Source organism: Armigeres subalbatus, chromosome 3, assembly GCF_024139115.2.
Source record: "Armigeres subalbatus isolate Guangzhou_Male chromosome 3, GZ_Asu_2, whole genome shotgun sequence".
In the NCBI taxonomy this organism is placed as follows: domain Eukaryota; kingdom Metazoa; phylum Arthropoda; class Insecta; order Diptera; family Culicidae; genus Armigeres; species Armigeres subalbatus.
The window spans coordinates 65192985-65214700 of NC_085141.1; the positions used below are offsets into that span (position 1 = coordinate 65192985).

At 40.4% G+C, this 21716-nt stretch overlaps 1 protein-coding gene across 7 annotated transcripts in view; it reads left to right on the forward strand.

The window, feature by feature from the left end:
* Positions 1 to 316: 316 nt before the first annotated feature.
* The window catches only part of LOC134224962 (protein groucho), a 515335-nt gene continuing 493935 nt past the window's right edge, over positions 317 to 21716 (forward strand). For all 7 annotated transcript variants that reach the window (XM_062704655.1, XM_062704657.1, XM_062704660.1 and 4 more), the window contains exons 1-2: positions 317 to 1000; positions 16021 to 16931. In XM_062704655.1, coding sequence (XP_062560639.1) covers positions 16896 to 16931 — 36 coding nt within the window. In that variant the 5' untranslated portion in view covers positions 317 to 1000; positions 16021 to 16895. The remainder of the gene's footprint in view (positions 1001 to 16020; positions 16932 to 21716) is intronic.

A 21716-nucleotide genomic window follows, 5' to 3' on the forward strand; every position in this document is an offset into this window, starting at 1 on the left:
CATTGATAATAATTATCTAACAAAATTGTCATTGCTGCATATTTATTATGTGAATATTCTTAGCTACGCCTTTTAAAAATCAAATCTGCTGGTAATACTTTAGCCAAATTAAAATATCTTAAATACATGATCCAACGACCCAACACAAGTACCACACGTGAATCAGCGCAATTTCTCTCTCGAAGCTCATCCCGTGCACACGGAATATTTGAAACTCGTGTAGTCGTGCTTCCCCGCGTGTATTCTCTTTCTCTTGAATGGGAGATCGCACGGGGAGCATACCGGCACACATAGGCATGAAACGTGCGCTCAGTCGTACTTGCGAACCCATTGCGAGCGTTCGTCTACTCCGTCGGAGGTTTGTTTATGGGAGCCAATCAACGCGCTCGTTCGTTCGTCGGAATTTCTGGCAAGTGTCACGCGCGGTGTTCACGCATTCACTGCACGGCTCGTGTTTGTGTTATAATTTACGACGGTTCACGGCCATCATCATCACTGCCGACCATCTTGGCGGTTTGTTAGCGAGGGGTGTGTCAATTACTGGCACTACATTGGAGTGCGGCTCCCGGGAGATGGCGCGGAGTTGGGGGGGTCGTCCAATTTGATTCGATTATTGTCGGTGATTTTTCGGGTAAATGACCAAGGTGTCAAATTGTGCGAGTTTCTTTGAGAGGAAACGTTTGAGAGTCGCATATTTGCTTTCGAATAGCTGTAGCTATTTTACGAATTGTTATGCAAATGCGCAAAAGTGTGTCTTTTTTGCGGAGAGGTTAGATTGTGGAAACAAATTTGTGGATGTCTGAGGGGAGGGGTCATAGGAAACGGGAGAAAGGCAATCAGTGTGTGGTAAAGTGTGAATTTTATCCTCTCCTGTGGGTAGACACGATACACGAAGGTCTGTCGTTACGGCAGCGAAGCGACGACTACGAGAAGATTGCTTTTTTCAACGGAAGCGCCATCTGCGAAGCACAAAGAGGAAGAGCAAAGAGCGTGAAGAGAGGTGAGAAGCGTTTAACATATTGTGGGGCTTGTTCACACCGGTCGTTTTGCTTTAGTTGTTTTTTTTTCGATTATGGAGAATCGAAAGCAGCAAAGGGTAATGTCGTTTTGTCGAGTAGTGCGAGAGCAGTTATTGTTTTCTCTGTTCAATGGAGCTGGTGTGCAAGTGCACGTGAGTTGGTGGAGAGTGCTAATTGACTCTTCGGAGCACTTCTACTTCACTCTCTCAATTAGTTAATTAAAATGAATTGTGCGGTTTCCTGATGGGCTATTAATCTCTTCGCTTGGCGGTAAATGATGATGTCCTTAAAATAACAATCGCTTGAACCAACTAGAGCAAACATTGGCATCGATTTCAAGGGCATTGTTGTGATGTGTGAAAAATTGCCGAAGCGTTAAATTAGCGGCTTTGTCCCCATTTTTTGAAGTTGCTAAATTTCACTAGTGGGAAAATAAGTAAAATAAATAAGCTACACAAGCGTCACCTCCTCGAGCGAGTCGGGATCGATTTGTAATGTCGAGTAGGAGAGGAAGAGTTTACAAGCGGATCCGGCACACTTGAGTGTGAAACGAAACATGCCTTCTCGGTGCTACCGCCGGCCGCCTACGTCTCTTGGCCAAGTTTTAACTGTTGCTGCTTCTGTTTGCCAGATTCGAACTGCTCCGTTAAATGGTTTGGCTAACGCTGAGTGAGCAAGTATTATGAGTTTAAGTGGCCGTGAAAGAGAAGCTATGCGAGGGTATGTCTGGTGCGGTTACGTATTTATCCAATGCTCCAGGAGAAAAACAGTTACGAAATGATTATTTGTGTTAAACATTTGTTTAGATTCGTCAGTTTCCGGAAAGAACGTATAAGCCAAAATGGCAACCATAGTGTGCCGAATGGTAACCCTATTCGGAAATTCAATTTAGTGAGTCACGGTTTTCTCGCTGAATGCGGTTCAAATTGATTGATTGAACAATTGAAGAAAACATGATCATCATCATCGATTTCATTGCCGGCGGCTGTTGGATGAAGTAATTGGTGGCCTAAGAAAACAAGTAATTACTATTAACATATTGCCGTTCCTGGTTCATGTTAAATTTTCGCTCCTGCACCCATTTGCAAACTGGAGAAGTGAACAAATCACTTGGACTAGTTAGGAAAGCAGTCCACCAAGAACGCCGGTGTGGAAGCTTGCAGGTGAGCGGCGGCACCACTCCCTATTCACAAGACTGACAGGATCAGAGAACCATGACGCGGACTATTCAATAACTAAATTTACTAAAATCAGTAGTTGAGTCATAAGAAGGCCGCAGTGGTTTAATTCCGTTGGCGTCGCAATGTCATTTCTTATATCGGAAAATGGTCACGTTCACCTTGAATAGGAAGTATGTATAGCCGGCCCTCAACTTCACGGATACGAAAAGTACGGTCTAGCTGCAGAAGTCGTTTTCCAAGCGTCGCTAGTTGCATCGCAGTGGAATCTCAATAAAATTTTGTGGCATATAGCACTATGGACCTCCTATAAAAAAGTTCGTTTTCAGGGTGATCCTCTTCTATTAGTTCACGAGAAAGATTAAGCCGTGAGCCGAGATGTGCAGGGATAAGGAAGGCAACATTTTGACCGAAGAATGCAGGCGGGTGCTTGTGCAATTTAACATCGCACATATGAATCACCCATCATGTTTACATTGCTTGCACTCGCGACGGTCGCGCTGCAGCAAGGTACCCGGCAGAACGTGGAACGTTATAGGCGGAGACAGCAGACCCGCCTTTTTCAGGAGAAGAAACGCCGCCTGGAAGAAGCGGAGTGCGAGGAGATGGAACAGCTGTGTCGTTCTCAAGAAACACGCAAGTTCTACCAGAAGCTCAACGCATCCCGCAAAGGCTTCTTGCCGCGAGCCGAAATGTGCAGGGATAAGGATGGGAGCATCTTGACGGACGAACGTGTGGTGATCGAAAGGTGGAAGCAGCACTACGAGGAACATTTGAATGGCGCTGAGAGTACAGGCAGTGAAAGTCAAGGCAGCGGAGAAGATGACTACGTCAGTTCAGCGAACGATGGAAGCCAACCAGCCCCACCTTGAGGGAAGTTAAGGATGCCATCCAACAGCTAAAGACCAATAAAGCAGCTGGTAAGGATGGTATCGGAGCTGATCTCATCAAGATGGGCCCGGAAAAGCTAGCCACTTGCCTGCACAAACTGATAGTCAGAATCTGGGAAACTGAATAGCTACCGGAGGAGTGGAAGAAAGGGGTTATATGCCCCATCTACAAGAAAGGCGACAAGCTGGAGTGTGAGAACTTTCGAGCAATCACCATCCTTAATGCCGCCTACAAAGTGATTTCTCAGATCATCTTCCGTCGTCTGTCACCATTAGTGAATTAGTTCGTGGGAAGTTATCAAGCCGGCTTCGTTGACGGCCGCTCGATAACGGACCAGATCTTTACTGTACGGCAAATCCTTCGAAAATGCCGTGAATACCAGGTCCCAATGCACCATCTGTTCGTTGATTTCGGCATAGGGCGGCATACGACAGTATAGACCGCGTAGAGCTATGAAAAATTATGGACGAGAACAGCTTCCCTGGGAAGCTTACCAGACTGATCAAAGCAACGGTGGATGGTGTGCAAATTTGTGTGAAGATTTCGGGCGAACACTCCAGTTCGTTCGAATCGCGCCGGGGACTAAGACAAGATAATGGACTTTCGTGCCTGTTGTTCAACATTGCGCTAGAAGGTGTCATGCGGTGAGCCGGGTGTAACATCCGGGGTACGATTTTCAACAGATCCAGTTAATTTATTTGTTTAGCGGATGACATGGACATTGTCGGCCGAACATTTGCAAAGGTGGCAGAACTGTACACCCGCCTGAAATGTGAAGCAACAAAAGTTGGACTGGTTGTGAATGCTTAAAAGACAAAGTACATGCTTGTGGGCAGAACAGAGCGCGACAGGGCCCGCCTGGGAAGCAGTGTTACGATAAACGGGGATACCTTCGAGGTGGTCGAGGAATTCGTCTACCTCGGATCCTTGCTAACGGCTGATAACAATGTTAGTTGTGAAATACGAAGGCGCATCATCTGTGGAAGTCGGGCTTACTACGGGCTCCAGAAGAAACTGCGGTCAAAAAAGATTTGCCACCGCACCAAATGTGTCATGTACAATACGCTAATAAGACCGGTTGTCCTCTACGGACATGAAACATGGACAATGCTCGAGGAGGACTTGCAAGCACTCGGAGTATTCGAGAGACGGGTGCTTAGAACCATCTTTGGCGGTGTGCAAGAAGATGGTGTGTGGCGGCGAAGAATGAACCACGAGCTCGCCCAGCTCTACGGCGAACCCAGTATCCAGAAGGTAGCTAAAGCCGGAAGGGTACGATGGGCAGGACATGTTGCAAGAATGCCGGACAACAACCCTGCAAAGATGGTGTTCGCTTCCGAACCGGCAGGTACGAGACGGCGTGGAGCGCAGCGAGTGAGATGGGCAGACCAGGTGCAAAATGACTTGGCGAGCGTGGGACGTATTCGAGGATGGAGAGATGCGGCCCCGAACCGTATATTGTGGCGTCAAATAGTTGATTAAGTGTTATCTGTTTAGATGTAAACTAAATAAATGAAATGAAATGAATTTCATTTATTCACAACTTTTCATTTCACACTCCTAATTTTACATTTCTTTCTTCTGCGATCTGAAGTTATTAAGTTGATGGAAGTTGACTATATTCTGAAAACTCAGATGTAAATATGTACATTTCTTCGATGGGACTCGAACCCACGACCCTCAGTACTGAGGTATGGTAGGGTAGTGCGTGGGCTGCTTCGTCTAAGAGAGAGTGATCTGCTTGTGCTGAGGCAGGAGTGTCATAGTGCGTCACCACCAATGAGAATAGATAGAAGGTGAGGAAGAAGACCAAATGCAAGTTTATTAGTAGATGATGAAAAATGTAAACAGCAAATGGTGACGTACATATTTGCACGGCTTCTTATGGGAGCTTGTTCGAATGTAGTAGTTCGAATGTAGTAGTGAAAGCTTTTTCGCCATACACGAAAGGCACGCAAACAATATATGGATTTCCATACCTTAGTATCTATTTTCATTGTGTCACCACTATTGTCACTTCGAGGCACGGCCGAAGATTGAGTATGGATCGCGCATGCCTAGGCAGGAGGATCGTTGCGTATTATTGCGAGAAAAGAGAAAAATTCTAATTTTGCGGAGCAAAGAAGAAGAAGCAGACTGAGTGTCGGAAACTTCAAAATGGCATGCACTGTACGAAAAGTGTTGATATTTCTTGATATCAAGAATATTAAAGAAATCTAAAATATTTCGAATTCACATAAATATATGACAAAATGCCTTCAAACTATCATTAAACTTGTTTAAAAAATATAGCGGCATGTAACACTCGTTTAAAGTTGCATATTCCCGTTGATTTTAATAATCAACATTCATACCGAAAAAATAAACCAAAAATTTTTACCGTGCAACAAGTGATTTGACGGATTTTCAGAAAAATATATTAAGCTCTTTTAGTGGAATGTATTAAATCGTCTAAGACCTCAACAGTAAGGTCGTCTTCAGTGTCTCGTACTTGACTCGACTTATTTTTTTTTGTTATTATACTTGTTTTGAGTACTTTTTTGCAGCTTGCTGTGGGTTCAAAAATTAATGTTGATTTAATTGTTGAAATTTTGGCAAAAAAATGCAAATTCATCTAAAGGTTATATAATTCATCAGCAAATTTAGTCAATTTTGAGATACCTAACTCACAATAAGTAATTGTATTTTATTCATTTCTTGAAAATAGTGAAACTGATCAATGTTACCCCTGTGACCAATGTTCCTCCGGATTACCGGAATCTATCGTACATTGAGTTTAAGTGTTACGTCCGTTTGTTTGTTCCTGCAATGGGACTCGAACCCACGACCCTCAGTACTGATGTATGGTAGTGCGTGGGCTGCTTCGGTTGAGAGAGAGTCGCGCATGTCTAGGCAGGAGCACCGTAGCGTAGGCTCATTCAGTTACCGCTACCGACACCTCGATGCATAGCAGTGGAGCGTCAGGGTGAGCATCCGAATAATCCTCAAATGGTGTTTGTGTGTCGTTTGACAGACAAAGTAAATTGGCCAAATGGATCATACGGACGAGGATGTAATTTGGCCGTAAAAGTTATTCGGCAGAAAGGGCCATTTGGCTAAAAATGTCTTTTGGCCAAAGTAATATGGCCGAAAATGTCGTTTGGCTGAACAGACTATTTTGCCGAATAGGTCGAATAGGCTGAAAACGTAATTTAGCCGAACGCGTCATATGTAGGCTTACCAGATGGTATCCTTTAGGAGGACATGTCCTCCTTTTGCATACAATGTCATCCCGTCCTCCTTTTGACCAAAAATGTCCTCCTTTTTTCCAGATTTATCCTTATCATACTAGTCAAAAGATTGCTCGGTTCCATTGATAGCTCAACTGTTCCACAATAGCAAGCGAAATGAAGTTCGTCGGGTCTGCTAGTGTTTAATAAATGTTTGCGAAAAAAAATCCGTTTCAGGTGTTTCGAATCCAAGTTCCGCTGAATTTCGCGGAGTTTGGTAATGTTGAAATCTGTTTTTTTTTTTAATTTGTATTGGTTATTGGTAAAATTTCACCGAAAAATTGGTTTAAGCGAAAACAAATGAAGTTTGGCGAAATTCCGGAATAAATTTGATCATCTGGGTTGCCACCAATTGATCATTTGAATGGTTCCGAGAAGTTGCCAATTTTAAATCTTGTGTCGGAACTTTTCAAAATCTTTTTTTTTATATCATTGTGAAAGCAAAACCTTTGTAGTATTATGCTTCGACCCTATGTTTTTTTTCGGAAGTTTCGAAAGATTTGAAAAACCTTCAAATTTGTTCTACAGAGCTGGGACTTTATTCAACTAATCAGTTCAGAACTCAGAAAGCAAAATAATTGCAGGCGCGTTTCATTGACCACGTGGTATTAGGCATCAGAAGAACCGGTCTCCAGTCATCTTAAAGAGTTCATAGAGTTGCGGTTTCCAGTTAGTGATCACGAATAATCAGGATCACCTGGGAATCAAGTAAAAGGTTTGGAAGGCAATTTCTTAGATGGCCTTCCCTAGACTCTGAAGGGTTTGATTTCTTAGAATTTTCCACAGAACTTTAAGAGTTAAAGTTTTTCGTTATATTTTCTTAAGTGATTACTTCTCTTTCTCTAAGTGTTCCAGATCTTTCGGAAAGACTAATGATGACCTCCTGGGAATTTATTCCTAGTCACTTCATGTTGAGAGATTGAGTATGCCGAAGAGACTTGGGGTATGCCGGAAAAGCCATCGCTGTGGCTGAAAAGAGTGCTGCACCATGTTAATTAAAATCAATTAAAAGCTTTTTCAAACCGCGTTTAGCAAGAATAGCTATTTTTTGAGTATAGGTGAATCCCATTGCAGTATTACACGGCCAATAAAATTAAGGAAAAGCTGCTCCTTGTCATAAATATCAATTAAATAATGCATTCGTACGCATGTTAGGCTGGGAATGGGGTAAGAAACCATAAAAAAAGTTTAAAAATAAAATAAATAAATTATTAAACATCTTTTTCAAAAAAAGAAAATAAAAACTGACTTCCCTCACAAGTCACCAATCAAGAAAATAAAAAAAAAATTAAAAAAAAAATCCACATACAAGATAGCAAGAAATCCTCTGTAACTCCGTGGGCGCCACGAATTGGATAGTTGATCAAATAAGTATGAAGGAAGTCGCCTTAGAAAGCGACTAAATAGTTATGCTGCACGAAGTTATGTCAAAGTAAATCGTGTTACATATGTTATGTCCAATAGAAAACAAACGCGCAGTCTGGTCCGTTAATTCCGAGATTCATGTCTTTGGCTTCGAAACCAGCATAAGATTGAGTTTCGTTTTAACAATTTACTCCATTGACTCCATCCAAAAGGAGTAAAAGGTGGGTCAGCTAAAATCAAATTATAGTCGTTCCATACTCTTCCGACCATCACTCATAAGTATCAACAAGAATACTAAGAACTAGAACACAGTGTGGAAGATCTTACTCCGTAATGCACCACGTAAAGGTGTCTACCCAGCATTACGAGAATCAACAGTTACTAGTGTCGATCCTCGGCTTTGATTCCATCAGCAAAAGACCGAAAAGAAGATCACCACCGAAGTGGTGGTGCCTGCAGTTGTCGATGCAGGCAGTGTAGCGCCACGTGAGCACGTAATTAATTGCTCAGATCCGTCATTCCGTCCGCTTCTCGTGATGACCACCTACCTGCCGGTTGTCATCGTAGCGTACCAGCATCAGCAGCGCGCTTGTCGGTGACTGAAGCTGTGGTATCTGAACAGCACACAGCGTCATTCGCGCGACTTCGCTTGACTTGGCGCGCTCGTTCGCTCGACCGTTACTCAGCGCCCGTGATGGTGTTGAATCCCTCCTACCGGCCCCATCGTCGTTATGTCGATGGGGCCCCGTCGAGGGAAAAGGTGTCGACGGATAAAAAGTCATAATAAATAATTAATTAATTCGGTGCCACTTCTGCTTACTGCTTTTTGCTACCGAGAGTTGTTGCTGCTGTTTGCGGTGGGAAGCTAATTTGCACTCTTCGCTTGTTGCAGCTATACGTTGCCGGCTATTGTCGCGAATTACTATCGCTGCTCGGAGAGTCGGAATATCGAAATTTTTCAAATTGGTTGGTATTGACTGCAGAGAACGACTAGACAATGAACGGTTCAATGGACAATAAAAGTTCCGTTGATACTAATATCTGTTGTTGGTTACTTAGCATACAAATAATAATTAAACCATTAAAGGCTATATTAATGATATTTTTTGCTAGTATTCGAAAGTAATGTAAAATAGTTGAGTGCTACAAAATCACCACAAATAGCTTTTGAATTCAAAATAAGCTGTCGGTCGATGAGTAGAACTCACAGAAAAGGATTTCTTTCTTATTAATATAATGTATATTATGTTAATCCGAGATTATCCGATTATTAATTATTGCCACTATTTGTAAACTTTTTAACGAAACGTTGCTCATATCTGAGATTTTCTATCAACATTGTCCAGTCTGCAGTGTGGATGTCCTCGCAAGGAATCTCAGTGCATGCTCGTTCGTGAGTCGTGATGTTTCGCGGCTTATTGCTGGTCGGATCAAATCCAGGTGGCTGATGGAAGAAAGTGTGTAAGAAGATATTGGAAATAGTGACAAAGGTAGTGCTCAAGGGTCCCAATTAGCATACAATCGTGTAAATCCAATTCAGTGGCGAGAGAATGGGTGTGTCACTGAGGAAAACGGGAATGAAAGAAGATAAAAGCCAACATTTAGCTTGATTCCGCGTGTAAACAAAATAAGGGGCAACGAAGCTGGAGCACAAACAACAGTAAGCAAGCAGAAAGAATATTCACGCTAAGCGTCGCTTACACAAAACGAGACAATATACAGGTATACCTCGATTATATGGACTTTTTCGATGCAAAAAAGTCCATATAATCGAATTTTCCATATAATCGAAGCAAATTTTTTTTTCTCAAAATTTGTGTTACACGATTAAATAAGTCTTAAAAGTTGAAAGAAAATATCCATATATTGCCTTACAGTCTAATCCGCATGTTTGGGCTCATTTTATGACAACTTAGTAGATTATGCTTTTCTATAAGAACGTAACCTTTTTTTTAACCGCTTGTTTCTAATATTACATTACTAATGAAGACTTCGCCCAGCACACTAATATAATTATTCACGAATTCTAACTACAGTGCCTTCCTGTTTCAGCAACAAAGCAAACAATAAGTGGTCGAGAAAGGTATATGTTAGCTTCAAAAACTGGCTTTTTATAGAAGGACTGACACTTGTCTTCTTTTGATTTGATCGCAGCAAATTGAAACCGATGTAAAGTTTTGTCCTATTGTCTCCTTATGAAAATTGGCCGGATTGGACTATGGGCTCAGAAGATATGGCCAAAATGCATTTGTTTATGCAAAAATCGCGTAGAAACAGTCTCACTTTTCCGACACTTATCTTTGAAAGATCTCCTTGCAACAAGTTGCGTTTGATTGATATTCTTAAAAAGAATTTAAATCAATGTAAATAAGGGGCTCTATCCACGTATCAGTGTCATTTTTACAAGAACCAATTTTTCCCGTTTCCCGTCATTTCCCGCCAAAAAATGTATCTCGTTTTATTGTCTCAGTCAATTCTTTGACTTATTTAAGTTCCACTTTTTTCACAGAATTCATATTTTAGAATAAAAAAATCGGAAAGAATAAAAAAAATCGCACGTTTGAAGAATAGGAATTGGCCTTATTTTAATTCAAAATCGGGCGAATGTTAGGTCAAGCTTGGAAACCAGCACTATTCGTCAAAAAGTATGGTTTCTTTGGGAAAGTTGTCCTCAAAAAATTGAAGAATCGATTGAGCGGATAAAAATTGTTGATGGGAAAGGTCAATTGCACAGTGCACCTACACCTGCTAAGTGGAATATTAAAGGATAAAGTGTTATGGCTATTTTGGACTATGTTCGTATATTAAAGCAGGGCTGTATTTTGCAACGGGTTTTAAAATTCAAAACGACGCACAGTGGCAGGCCCTCATAAAAATCCCGGACAAAACTTGAGATTGCATTCAAAATTTCACCACCGCGCGCTGTTGTATTTTGTACAACACTAACGAAAAACACATCGCTCACATTAAACAGCATGAACGAGTTTGCATGAGCGTTTCAGGATCACGCTTAGCTGAACGGTTTAGCAGCAATTGATTTAAGAACTGCTAAAAAGAACATTCTAAAGTTATTCAATTTCTTTTCCTACCGTTGAGCGTCAGTATAATCCTTAAGCCTTATGCTGAACAAATGTGATACCAGGATATTCGACAACATTTATTTAAACATAAAGACTGCTTGAAGAGTTTTCAGTTTTTTACATTCAAATAATTATCAAGTTCGTCCAGAAGAAATAATGCCAGGTTTGAAAACCATTTGGAACTTTATGTATCACATATTAAAATAAACTCTTCCAGTTTCGTGGATATACCTGAAAAATCAGTCTCAGTGGGTCCGGTTTGCTAAATGTTAATGCATCATCCGTCCTTCTATACTTAATTCCATGCACCAAAAGCAGAAAAAGGTTGGAAGCAAAGATCTAACAGCTAAATATGACAATCTCATCTTATCACTTGCTCCGCATACTGTCAGTCTGACAATTCACTTCACGTTTTCGTATGGCAGAGATCACCAAAAATACGCATTATTTTTCACCACCTATTTGTAAGGACGTGGCCGTGGCTGTTGCAGATTAAAGAATTGTATATTTATCATTATATACAATGAAATTTTCCAACGCGAAAATGGTAAATCAATCAAGTCAATCGAACATATGACTCAGAGTGCATCTTCATATATAACATCACAACATGCCTTACGGGCCTTTATTTGCCCCAATGTCCCATAATAAATATAGAATCAATGTAAAATATGACTTACAATATTCAACATCTTTTTAAAACCCCAAAACACAAAAAAAAAATTTGCGAAAAAAAATGTCCATATAATCGAGGTAAAAAGTCCATATAATCGAAGTCCATATAATCGAGGGTCCATATAATCGAGGGTCCATATAATCGAGGTAAACCTGTATATATTTTCAAATAGAAGTCATTTTGATTTATTCATTCAGTGATGATATTGTTTTTTATTGTCTATAATATTTTTTACCACTTCGTAAAAAAGTAGAAGGTTGTGTCCTAGGCACAACCGCCAGTTCGACGTAGTATTACGTAAGGTGTAAATTATTCAATTTTGATATGGGAGCATCCATAAATTACGTAACGCTCAGAGGGGGGAGGGGGCGTTGACCGAAGTGTGACAATCCATACAAAAAATTGTTATGGTTCATATAAAAAGTGTGACATACGGGGAGGGCCAATTTTTGCGTTACGTAATTAATGGATCTTCCCTATTCTGAATATATGCTTGCTGACGCTAATCTAAAGCTGCTGTGACCGCTATCCATACCATCGTTGCGATTGAACTACAGTCATCCGACTTCCATAGTTCCATGCGGCTTTTCGGCAAAAAATATTATTAAAGAAATAGAATGTATGTTTTTCACTAGTCGTCATGAATGCTCTGCGGCTGTGTTTAGTGCCTAATTTGGAGAAATTTCCTTTAACTTTCTATTGTATACAATGATGGCCCAAACAAGGATCAATTTATTCCCAATAATGCGCCTTCCCAATCATCAACAAAACCAAAATCAGAAAATAGCACTTCACTGCTAGGTACTCATGTCAACGTCAGTCACTCGATGATTTCTCGGTAAAACGCTATGGACGTCATCCATGCGAGCACTTGTGATTCTGTTACCGATTGCAACTTTTTACCGTCGCCAAGCGATTTGGTTTTGAACTTTGAAAAAAAAAAAATAGTTCCGGCTCAACCTTCTTTTGAATTGAATGATGGTTCTAAAAAGAACCGATTTGTTTCCAATAATAATTATTCACCTTTCCAGTCCAGCATTATTATTTATCAGAATATGGAGTAGGGTTTATAAGTGTACTTATTTCAGCTCGATCCACGGCTGCACCTCGCCAACCACGCAGTCTACGGAGGGTTCGCTAATCGTCTTCCACCTGACCGATCCACCTTGTTCGCTGTGAGCGCAGTCATTCGATTTTCGCGGTGTGAACGATGGATGGTTCTCCCAACAGCTGATGCAACTCGTAGTTGATTCGGCTTCTCTACGTACCGTCTGCCATTTGCACCCAATCATGGATAGTAAGCAGCATTTCCCTTTCGAAAACTTCAAGTGTGTGTTGATTTTCATGAGTCCGTAGAGGGGACCGGTCTAACGAGCGTTTTGTAGATAGTCAGTTTGGTACGGGGGCGAGTTCTAGTGTCTTGCAAAGTCCTAAGTATGTACAATTTCCTGCCTGGATGCGTCTTCGAATTTCGGTGCTGGTATCGTTTTTGGAAGTCACCAGTAAGCTCAAGTACGCGAATTTTTCAACCACCTCGATTTCGTCACCAACAAACTCGTTTTGGGTGGATCGAGTTGTTTTCTCTTGAGCCTCTTCCTATCGCACTCTACAACGCGTTGACGCATAGTCTGATCAACTTTGTTTCCCTCTTCAGTCTGATGTAGGCTTCCTTCAGTTTTTCAAAGTTACATGATAAGAAAATTATTTTGAGCATTAAAGAAAATTAAAGTTACGTGCCTAAAGATCAATTTCGTCGGTAAATCCGAATAGGTGAACGGACTTCGTGAAAATCATGCCACTCGTGTCAATCCCTGCCCTTCGTATTACTCTATTCAAAGCGATGTTAAAGACAATCCTCACGGAATCCAAATTTGAAAGTCCTCGCGTTTTCAAGGGCACGTCACTCAATACGGAAGCAACGCACAACTGTCATTTTTATTATTTCAGCCTGCGATGCGTGAAATAATAAAAATGACAGTTGTGCGTTGTTTCCGTACAAAGTGGCTATAGATAACGTGAGTACTTTTAAATTTGGATTCCGTGAGAATTGTTCTTAAATAGCAGACACGAAAGACCATCACCTTCCTTGTTGTTATCTATAAAGGGATTAGAGAATTACCCTGAAATTCGAACTACGCACATCACCCGATCCATTGCGCGCGTCGCCTTGACCAACCGTATTTGTTTATCCGGAAATCCGTGTTCTTACATTACCTATCGCTGGTCTTGATCGATTGCATCATTCGCGACTTAGAATTCAATGAATTGCAATTTCTGCAAGCTCTGGCCATTTCAGTGGAGGATGTAATGCCAAATTAAAAGATTTATTGAAGCATGTTTTTGTGTCCTATTGTTTCCAATATTTTTGACGATCTACGTAGACATTTAAGGAGGGAGAAGGGTTATCCACACCAGTCTACTAGAGGATTCGGAGTGTTTGAAAATTCAAAAAAAATCCTGAAATCAAATTTATGTAGCTCCTGTTTAGAGTGCAGATTTGTACAGCGACTCCGAGGATATGGGTGGCTGACAAAATAGCATAAACAAGACAGGCTTGGTACGGCGGTGAACTAGCGGCCGGTTGAAACGGCAAAAAGCGCAGCGAAGCGGAGCAAAACCAAAGAAAATTACTCGTTTTAACGTCATTCATCGGTTTCGCGGCAGTCTGCGTCGTGGTGGTCGCCGGAAAAGTTAGTGGTCATTCTGTACTTCTAGTGCTTGCGTAAATTCCATTAATTACATAACGTGAACAATGGTCATTTAAGACATTTTGCATGGAACTTCGCTAGGCTGAATCCCCTTTCTTTAACAAAAATGTGAAATAATTCATGTAGATTTGATTTAGTGTTCTACTTTTCGGTGATATATTTGGCGTTTCAGTCTGGTTTTTGACTGAAAAACAACTATAATATGTTCTCTTTTTCCAACGTTTCGATACTTATTGGATCTTTCTCAAGGATTCGAAAATAGTTTTATATATTTTTTATGTATAAAACGAAAATATATAATTACTGTACAATTGTACATGTTTTGGACTATATTTAATATTACATTTAATACAGGATGAGGTGTAGAAAATTAATTTGACACTTATTTCAACAAGAGACTGATTATTTTCTGTATCTCCCTGCTCGACATTGGAAAGAAAATTTGGATTAGTTGGGAAGGAAATGTATAGAAAGTCGCGTTGGGTGGCGGCGCAATAGTTCATTGTACGACACTGAAGCAAATATCAAAACTAAGACTGTGTTTATTTCAAACGTGCACCCGCACACTCAACCAAAGTTCGTAGTGTTTCTGCAAACAAAAGATATTTTAGTTACAAGATAAAGATTGTCGCTGTCCGGAACATCTTTTGCTGGCGAGGATAGGGGATCTAAATTATTTAGTAATATTTAGATTAGTTTACCACACACATGTTTCGGATGGCAGAAAAAAGGGAACCGAAGTGACAATCTTTATCTTGTAACTAAAATATCTTTTCTGCAAACTATGGAGGATCGCACTTCTTTTGACAGAAGCGATACGTATTACAATTGCACGATCTTACAAGTATTAATAATTTAGCTTCACCGTCCCGAAAACTGATAAAAATCATACAATGCTCGCCTGGTAAATTGGTAAAGAACTGCCCATGAAACAAAGAAGGAGAAATCGCTGGTAAATGTTATAAGCTAGGTTTTGCTTTGGAAACATGTTTCCAAACTTGTTTTCGTATATTTTGTCTCTTTTATTTGGACAGAATTAGGAGTTTTTTAAAGTTACAGAACAATTCGCTTAAGGTGACACACTTGCCCCAAACTTCGCTACCTATGAGGCTACTAGTTATAGCATCAAGTAAGCGAGAGTTCACTAGAAGATAGTAGGCACATTATTAGGCACTTGATGTGTTCAAGGCGAAAATGCTATGCTTAATCCTTGAAGGCACAAGACGATTTTTTTTAGAAATCGTCGAAAATATTTTTTAACTTAAACAACTATTAAAATCATTAATATTAAACGTATTTCCGGTTTGTTGTTTTAAAACAACATTGCGCATTTAAGGGTTAACATTCAGCGTAATTTAAAATAAAGGTGCCTGACGGATGATTTAGGTATATGTGTATATACGCCATGTGTGTTTCTAGCTGATGAAATACGGTAGATTACAGTAAGCTGGTCATGTGGAACGAATGTCTGCAGAGACTTCTGCTGGATCTACGGTAAGGTGATGCATTTGGCTTGTATATTCTGAATTGGAGCGGATTATTGAATTAGTGGTTAACCCCTTGAACTATTCTGCTGTATTTGCTCCAGTTTTCCACCATCTTCTTCTTCTTCAATGGCTCTACATTCCAACTGGAACATGGCCTGCTTTTCAATTTAGTATTCTATTAGCATTTCCTCAGTTATTAATTGAAACCTTTTCTATGCCCGCCATTACATGAGTATGTATCTTGTGTGGCAAGTACAAGGGATCTGTTATATCAAATACATTTAATACAAAGGTTAATACCAGACCACCCAAATTGATTAGCATTATTTTATCTTTTTTTCCCACAGTGAAACTGCGAGCCGACAATCTGCGTGCGATCATTGTTCCGTATTAAACCTGATCCGATTTACCCCGAAAAAAAAACACCTTTCCGATGAAGAAGTTCAACAGTAACGTAACCCAGTTGGGCAGCAACGGGTGATGTGGTGCCGGAGTCTACCGCTAATTAGTAATAAGCAAAATATGTTAAGCTGAAGCAAATAGGAAATTTACCCCAGTCCCCTTGCCCAAAGCTGGCAAAAAAAGTGAATCAATAAAATTTTAGCGGTTACCAATCCGAGTGCGAAAGAAGAAAATAAAAACCAGTGCTGGAGAAAATCACTCGCTGATTGGTAAATTGATTGATTGTGCGCTCTTTTTCAATTCTCTGTTTCGTTCGTCCGAAACGGCATCAGTGACGCCGAATGTGTTCGGTCGGGTCGGCAATAAAAGATAATTAATCGTAATAAAAGTGCGTAGCCCTGGAGAAGAAAGAAGAAGAAATATTCCCACCACCAAGAGTAGGTGCAGAAATTATTTCTCGATTTGCTCCGGTTTTATTTTCGTGTAAGCATTGGGCCCCAGTAGTAGTGAGAAACCGGTTCGTCGGGTGGGCAACCGAAGAAGATGAAGGCGTGAGAAGAGAGTCAGGACGGCGATCACGATTGCATAGTGACGACGTCAATCTCGTGCGATCGGAAGTAGTAAGTGGATCAACGGCAACAATAGCAGCAGCATCATCACCGGTGTGCAAGCGGCGGAGAATAGCCGAAAATTCAATTAGGCATCACACACAGGGGGATCTTGTGGAAGGTGTCGGCCTGAGGAAACCCATTCCATTCCAATTATCAACAGCGGCTGTGTAAAGTGTAATAATTTGAGGCGTATAAAATCAGAGGAAAAAATGTATCCGGCGCCGGCGCGACACCCGTCAGCTACGGTGAGTTTATTTATTCATCAGTTTGATAATTGTGACATTAGACTGTCTTCTATTCAAAGGCTTTTTGATCATTGCTTAAACCATGATATGAATTTGCTTTTCAATACACTGCACTGACAATGTTAAAATAGAATTTACGATCACTAGCTAAATAAGAATATGAGGTAAATGACGACTCTGACAGGTGTAAAACAAATGTATTCGCTAATCATGCCTCAAGGCATTATACCAAACGACATTTTACCAAATGGTTGAAATATTAAGATCATTTTGCATTTTCCGTGCAAATGCGCGCTTCAAATGCATAAACTCTTGCGTCTTGTTATGAGCAAATGCCATTATACTAAGTGATATTATGGTAAACTATTTTTATTGCAAATGGCGGTATATTAACATCCCGACTCGACTAAATGGTTGATTTTGAGCATTTCGACAATTGGTTTCAGAAAAATCGTTTTTTCGGGTGAATTCAGGTTAGCGCATGGATGGTAATTGTAATTGAGTTGTAAGCCAGTGATGGCTTTTTGTTAGGCAAAGAACATCGTGGTCAGGCGTCCAGGACTAGAATTATTCAAAAAATGAATAATTGTAAGGCCTCTCGGAAGGCCAAATCTAGGCCAAACTTCCATACATTAAATGAAGCAATCAACTATGCAGTGTGATCGAATTGGTTTCGAATGGATATCCCTATGGCTCGCTTGGAGAAATTCTTTGTTGCCGAATATCAAAACGTATTTTGTAAAGAACGATCAATCAACCCGTATTGCATTTATTTAGCTTACACTTGGTGTAGCTGTGATTGGATCACAATTCTGCGTTATGGGACGCCCATATTCAAGAGCTTTTTCCTCTGTGTTAGAGGGACGCCCGCAAGAAGATCAGTGTTATTGAGGATCGTAATGATCACAAATCTGCGTGGTAGGGTGCTCGCATTCAAGTGATTTTCCACTGCTTTGGTGGAACGCCAAGAAGATTATTCTGGTGGAATGCTCGCATTCATGAGGTTTTGTCTCTGTGTTAGTGGGACGCTCAAAAGAATAAAGGCTCCCCCAGACCTAAGCGATTACATCGCCGCGACGGCGACAACTAGTCGCCGCGATTCTATCGTAGGGTCGCTACAGGCAATGTTCTATATACGCTTCCATACTAACGGCGACAGAATCGCTGTCGCCAAGCGATAGAATCGCGTCGCGACTGTCGCGTCGCGTGTGTTTGGGGAAACCTTAATGGTTTAATTGCGGATCGGAATGATCACATTTTCGCGTTGTGGGACACCCGCATTCAGGAGCTACTTCCTCTGGGGTGGTGGGACGTTCGCAAGAAGAACTGTGTTATTGAGGATCGTGCCGGTTTGATTGAGAAACTGCATATGTAACACATGTGGTTCTCAAACAAATGATTCAGTTGTTATACACATTTATTGTCTAAAAAGAATTTTCGAGAGTGCAATGCCAAAGTGTGGGAAGTGTTCAAACAGAAAATCAAAAAATGGCATGCAACTACTATTTCGATAATTAAATGTCTCCCTTAGCCGTGCAGTAAGATGCCCGGATACAAAGTAAAACCATGCTAAACACACTATCTACAAAAAAAGATTCGGACGAAGTATTGCTTGTTCGAACAGGTCAGACCAAATTATCGAATGGGTTCTTCGAATGATGTTGGCCCAGGAAACAAGCGAAAACATCTTGTTCGATCCAAGCCATCACAAATGGAAAAAGGCGTAGCCGTTATCAGGAGGTGGCGGCAAAAATGTGAAATGATCAGCTCGCCGATTCAATACAGTGTGTAAGAAAAGCGACAAATTTGTCGTTTCACTGATATCGCTCGGGGCGCTCCAGCCGGCGGTGATTAATTATTATCGATGATAAGAGAGGAGACGGAGGAGTGGTAAGTAATTGTACACGCCGTTGCTGATAACATCTTAGAGGCGTGAAACAATTTGGTGCTGTCAAGAATCGTTAACAAGAAGATTGAAATACGTATTTAAATTCAATTTTGAAGGCAGCAAGGGGTTCCCAAAGTTTGAGATAACAACTGATTTGATTGGTTGTTCGAATGGTTTGACTATCGGTAGCCGACAGCTCCTTCTAGCGAATAATTTGCTGATTGAATTAGTGATAAGACAACGACTATTTGTAATAATTGAGTGTATATCAATTAGATGTTCTAATGTATTAGTCACCCAAAATGATAGGAAAAATAATTGGAGGATCCCTCTCTGCTCAAGTGCTAGGCGTATCGCATCATTCCATTGTACGTTACAGTCGTTACAAATCGTGACGACTAAACATAAGAATACGTGCCATCGATCTTATGTTCAATTGTCCATATCAAATTGAATCCCTCCATCACAATAAATCTTTTTAATTTGAGGTTTTGATGTGCTACTCACAGATAAGAAGTTTCTCCTAACTCAGAACCAAAACTGCTCACGCTCTGGTTGCAGTTATGCTTCAATAACATTTCCAACGCGCTTGCCAGACACGTTATACTTTTCCGCTCGGTCTGTGCCCAGCCATGGATGCGACGAGTATCAATGCAGTGTGCTCCACGACACGAGGGGGTGTATCAACATTGCATTGTACAAATTCCGTTCAAATGTATTCACTTTTCCATGCTTACCTCACACCTTCTCGGATGGTCAGCGGTTCGGCGGTGATGAGGTTCGTCATCATCGTAGATATCACCTTCTGGCAGTGCAGTGGCATAGACGGAGTTTTCTCAACATTCGCTTGGAAGGATGTAGCGGCAGGGCGGCATAAATTGAAGCGTGGAACACGATGTAAACAGAGCAACAAAGTTGCACACGTGAAAAGTTGGCTGACCGTTAAGACTGATTAGCGGTTGCAAGCCTTCGGGCGGGCTTGGGCAAGTAATTAAAGTTGTAATTAGCTTTGAGTGGGTTTTTGTCGAACGTGAGAAAAATTGTGCTTTCTTACCACTGAGGAGGTTTGCTCGATGAGGAAAACTTGTCTCTGTCAAATCATACTGTTACTGTTTCCATGTTTATGAACGAAAACAATCTTCGTTTGAATAAGGTTCTCGATTTTCCAAGGAAATTTCAACGAACTTCTTGAGCAAATTCCAACGAATTTCCCGATGAAATAAAACAAGTTTCCTCAGGAAATTGAAACGAATTTCTTAACGAAATATATACGAATTTCCTGGGAAAATTTTAACGAATTTTCCGAGAAAATTCTAACGAATTTCATTTAGCTCAGCTTGAATGATTGTACACTTATAGCTTCTGGGTCAAGAAACAACAGATATGCACAGCCCACCAATTGGATGGCCTTCTTAAGAATAAAAAACTATTCGCACTGGACTGTACATTGAAAACCCACTCAATTTTAGCGTTGACGAACGTGCTTGCTAATGTTTGGTTGGTGGATTTCATCTCTTCGGCAATCTTGCAATCAGCTCCCTGAAATTGTCGTTGTTGTCATTAACTGTTTGTTATACAGAAATGTTAATCACCATTTTACAAAGTGACGACGTGTTTTTTTTTTCGGGAGACTGTCACCGGATTTTAGAAATCCTTATAATATATGTACACCGAAACTTCGATAAAATAAATACAGACCCCATTCTATTCGGAACGTTTATATTGCCAAAATCGAATGGTTTTTGTTTTCGTATGATACTTCATATTTTCTTCTTTTATTTTGACACTAGTAATTATGTTTTGATATTGATACCTCATCATTTGATTGAAAGTCCCAAAGGTACTGGTTGTCAAAACAGAATAAAATTGGGGATCGTCTCGAAATCATGTCACACTTAAATCGAGGAATTTAAGCTCTATAATATTTTTTACCGATTTTATACGATAAAACAAGATTTTTACTGAGTGCTCAGTTGATTTTGGTGAATTTACTGAGTTTTGCAATAATTCTTGCCGATCTCTCAGTAATTTAAAATTAAATACTGAGTTTCGGTAATATTTATTACCGATCAACTCAGTTGTAAGAAAATATTCTGTACTTGTCAAAAAATAAACCGATAACTCAGTAAAAATCAACGCGCTTTGCTGAATACCCGGTATAGTAGATACCGAGCACTCAGTTCCGAACCACGTGCCGCTTGACATGACGCCATATTTTTTTGCAAAAAGTTCCGCAGCCCGTTTTGCATACATGTGTTTTGTATTCAGTTAACGCACTGCTACTGGTACGAATTTGGTTCCGGTTTCAGGCAAGTTCAAAAATGTTTTGCCTGTAAGACCCATTAGGAAACTTTTACCCTTTTACCAGTTTGCAAAATTGGTTTGATATTAACTTATATTCATAAAGTTCCAGACAATGACCCGCAATGACCATCGTACCGACAGTTTTTGCAGACGCTGCTCCGATTGCTGGATTGAACCGTTCAAAACAATAAATTGTAATTGAATGAATATTGTGTATTCAATGGATGTATTAAATAATAAATAAAATAAAAAATTCTCAACATAGTTTTTTATTATTTACTTATTTACATTCCTTTTATTACTAATATTACCGCATTACTTTTTGCAGAATCCCTCAGTATTTTTTTTACCGAGCGCTCAGTTATTTTGTACAGAACAACTCGGTTATAATTGACATTTCACCACCGGGCATGCAGAACCGGGACCTCGGTAAGTCTTCAAACTTTTTACTGAGGTAACTGCCGAGAGCTCAGCTGTTGAGAAATCGGTAATTTGATAACCGAGCTCGGTAAATAGAATTAAGTGTGTAGAATTTGAATTTTAATAGCCCACTCATGTTTAATGGATTTTGGAAGTTTGTATATCAATCGACT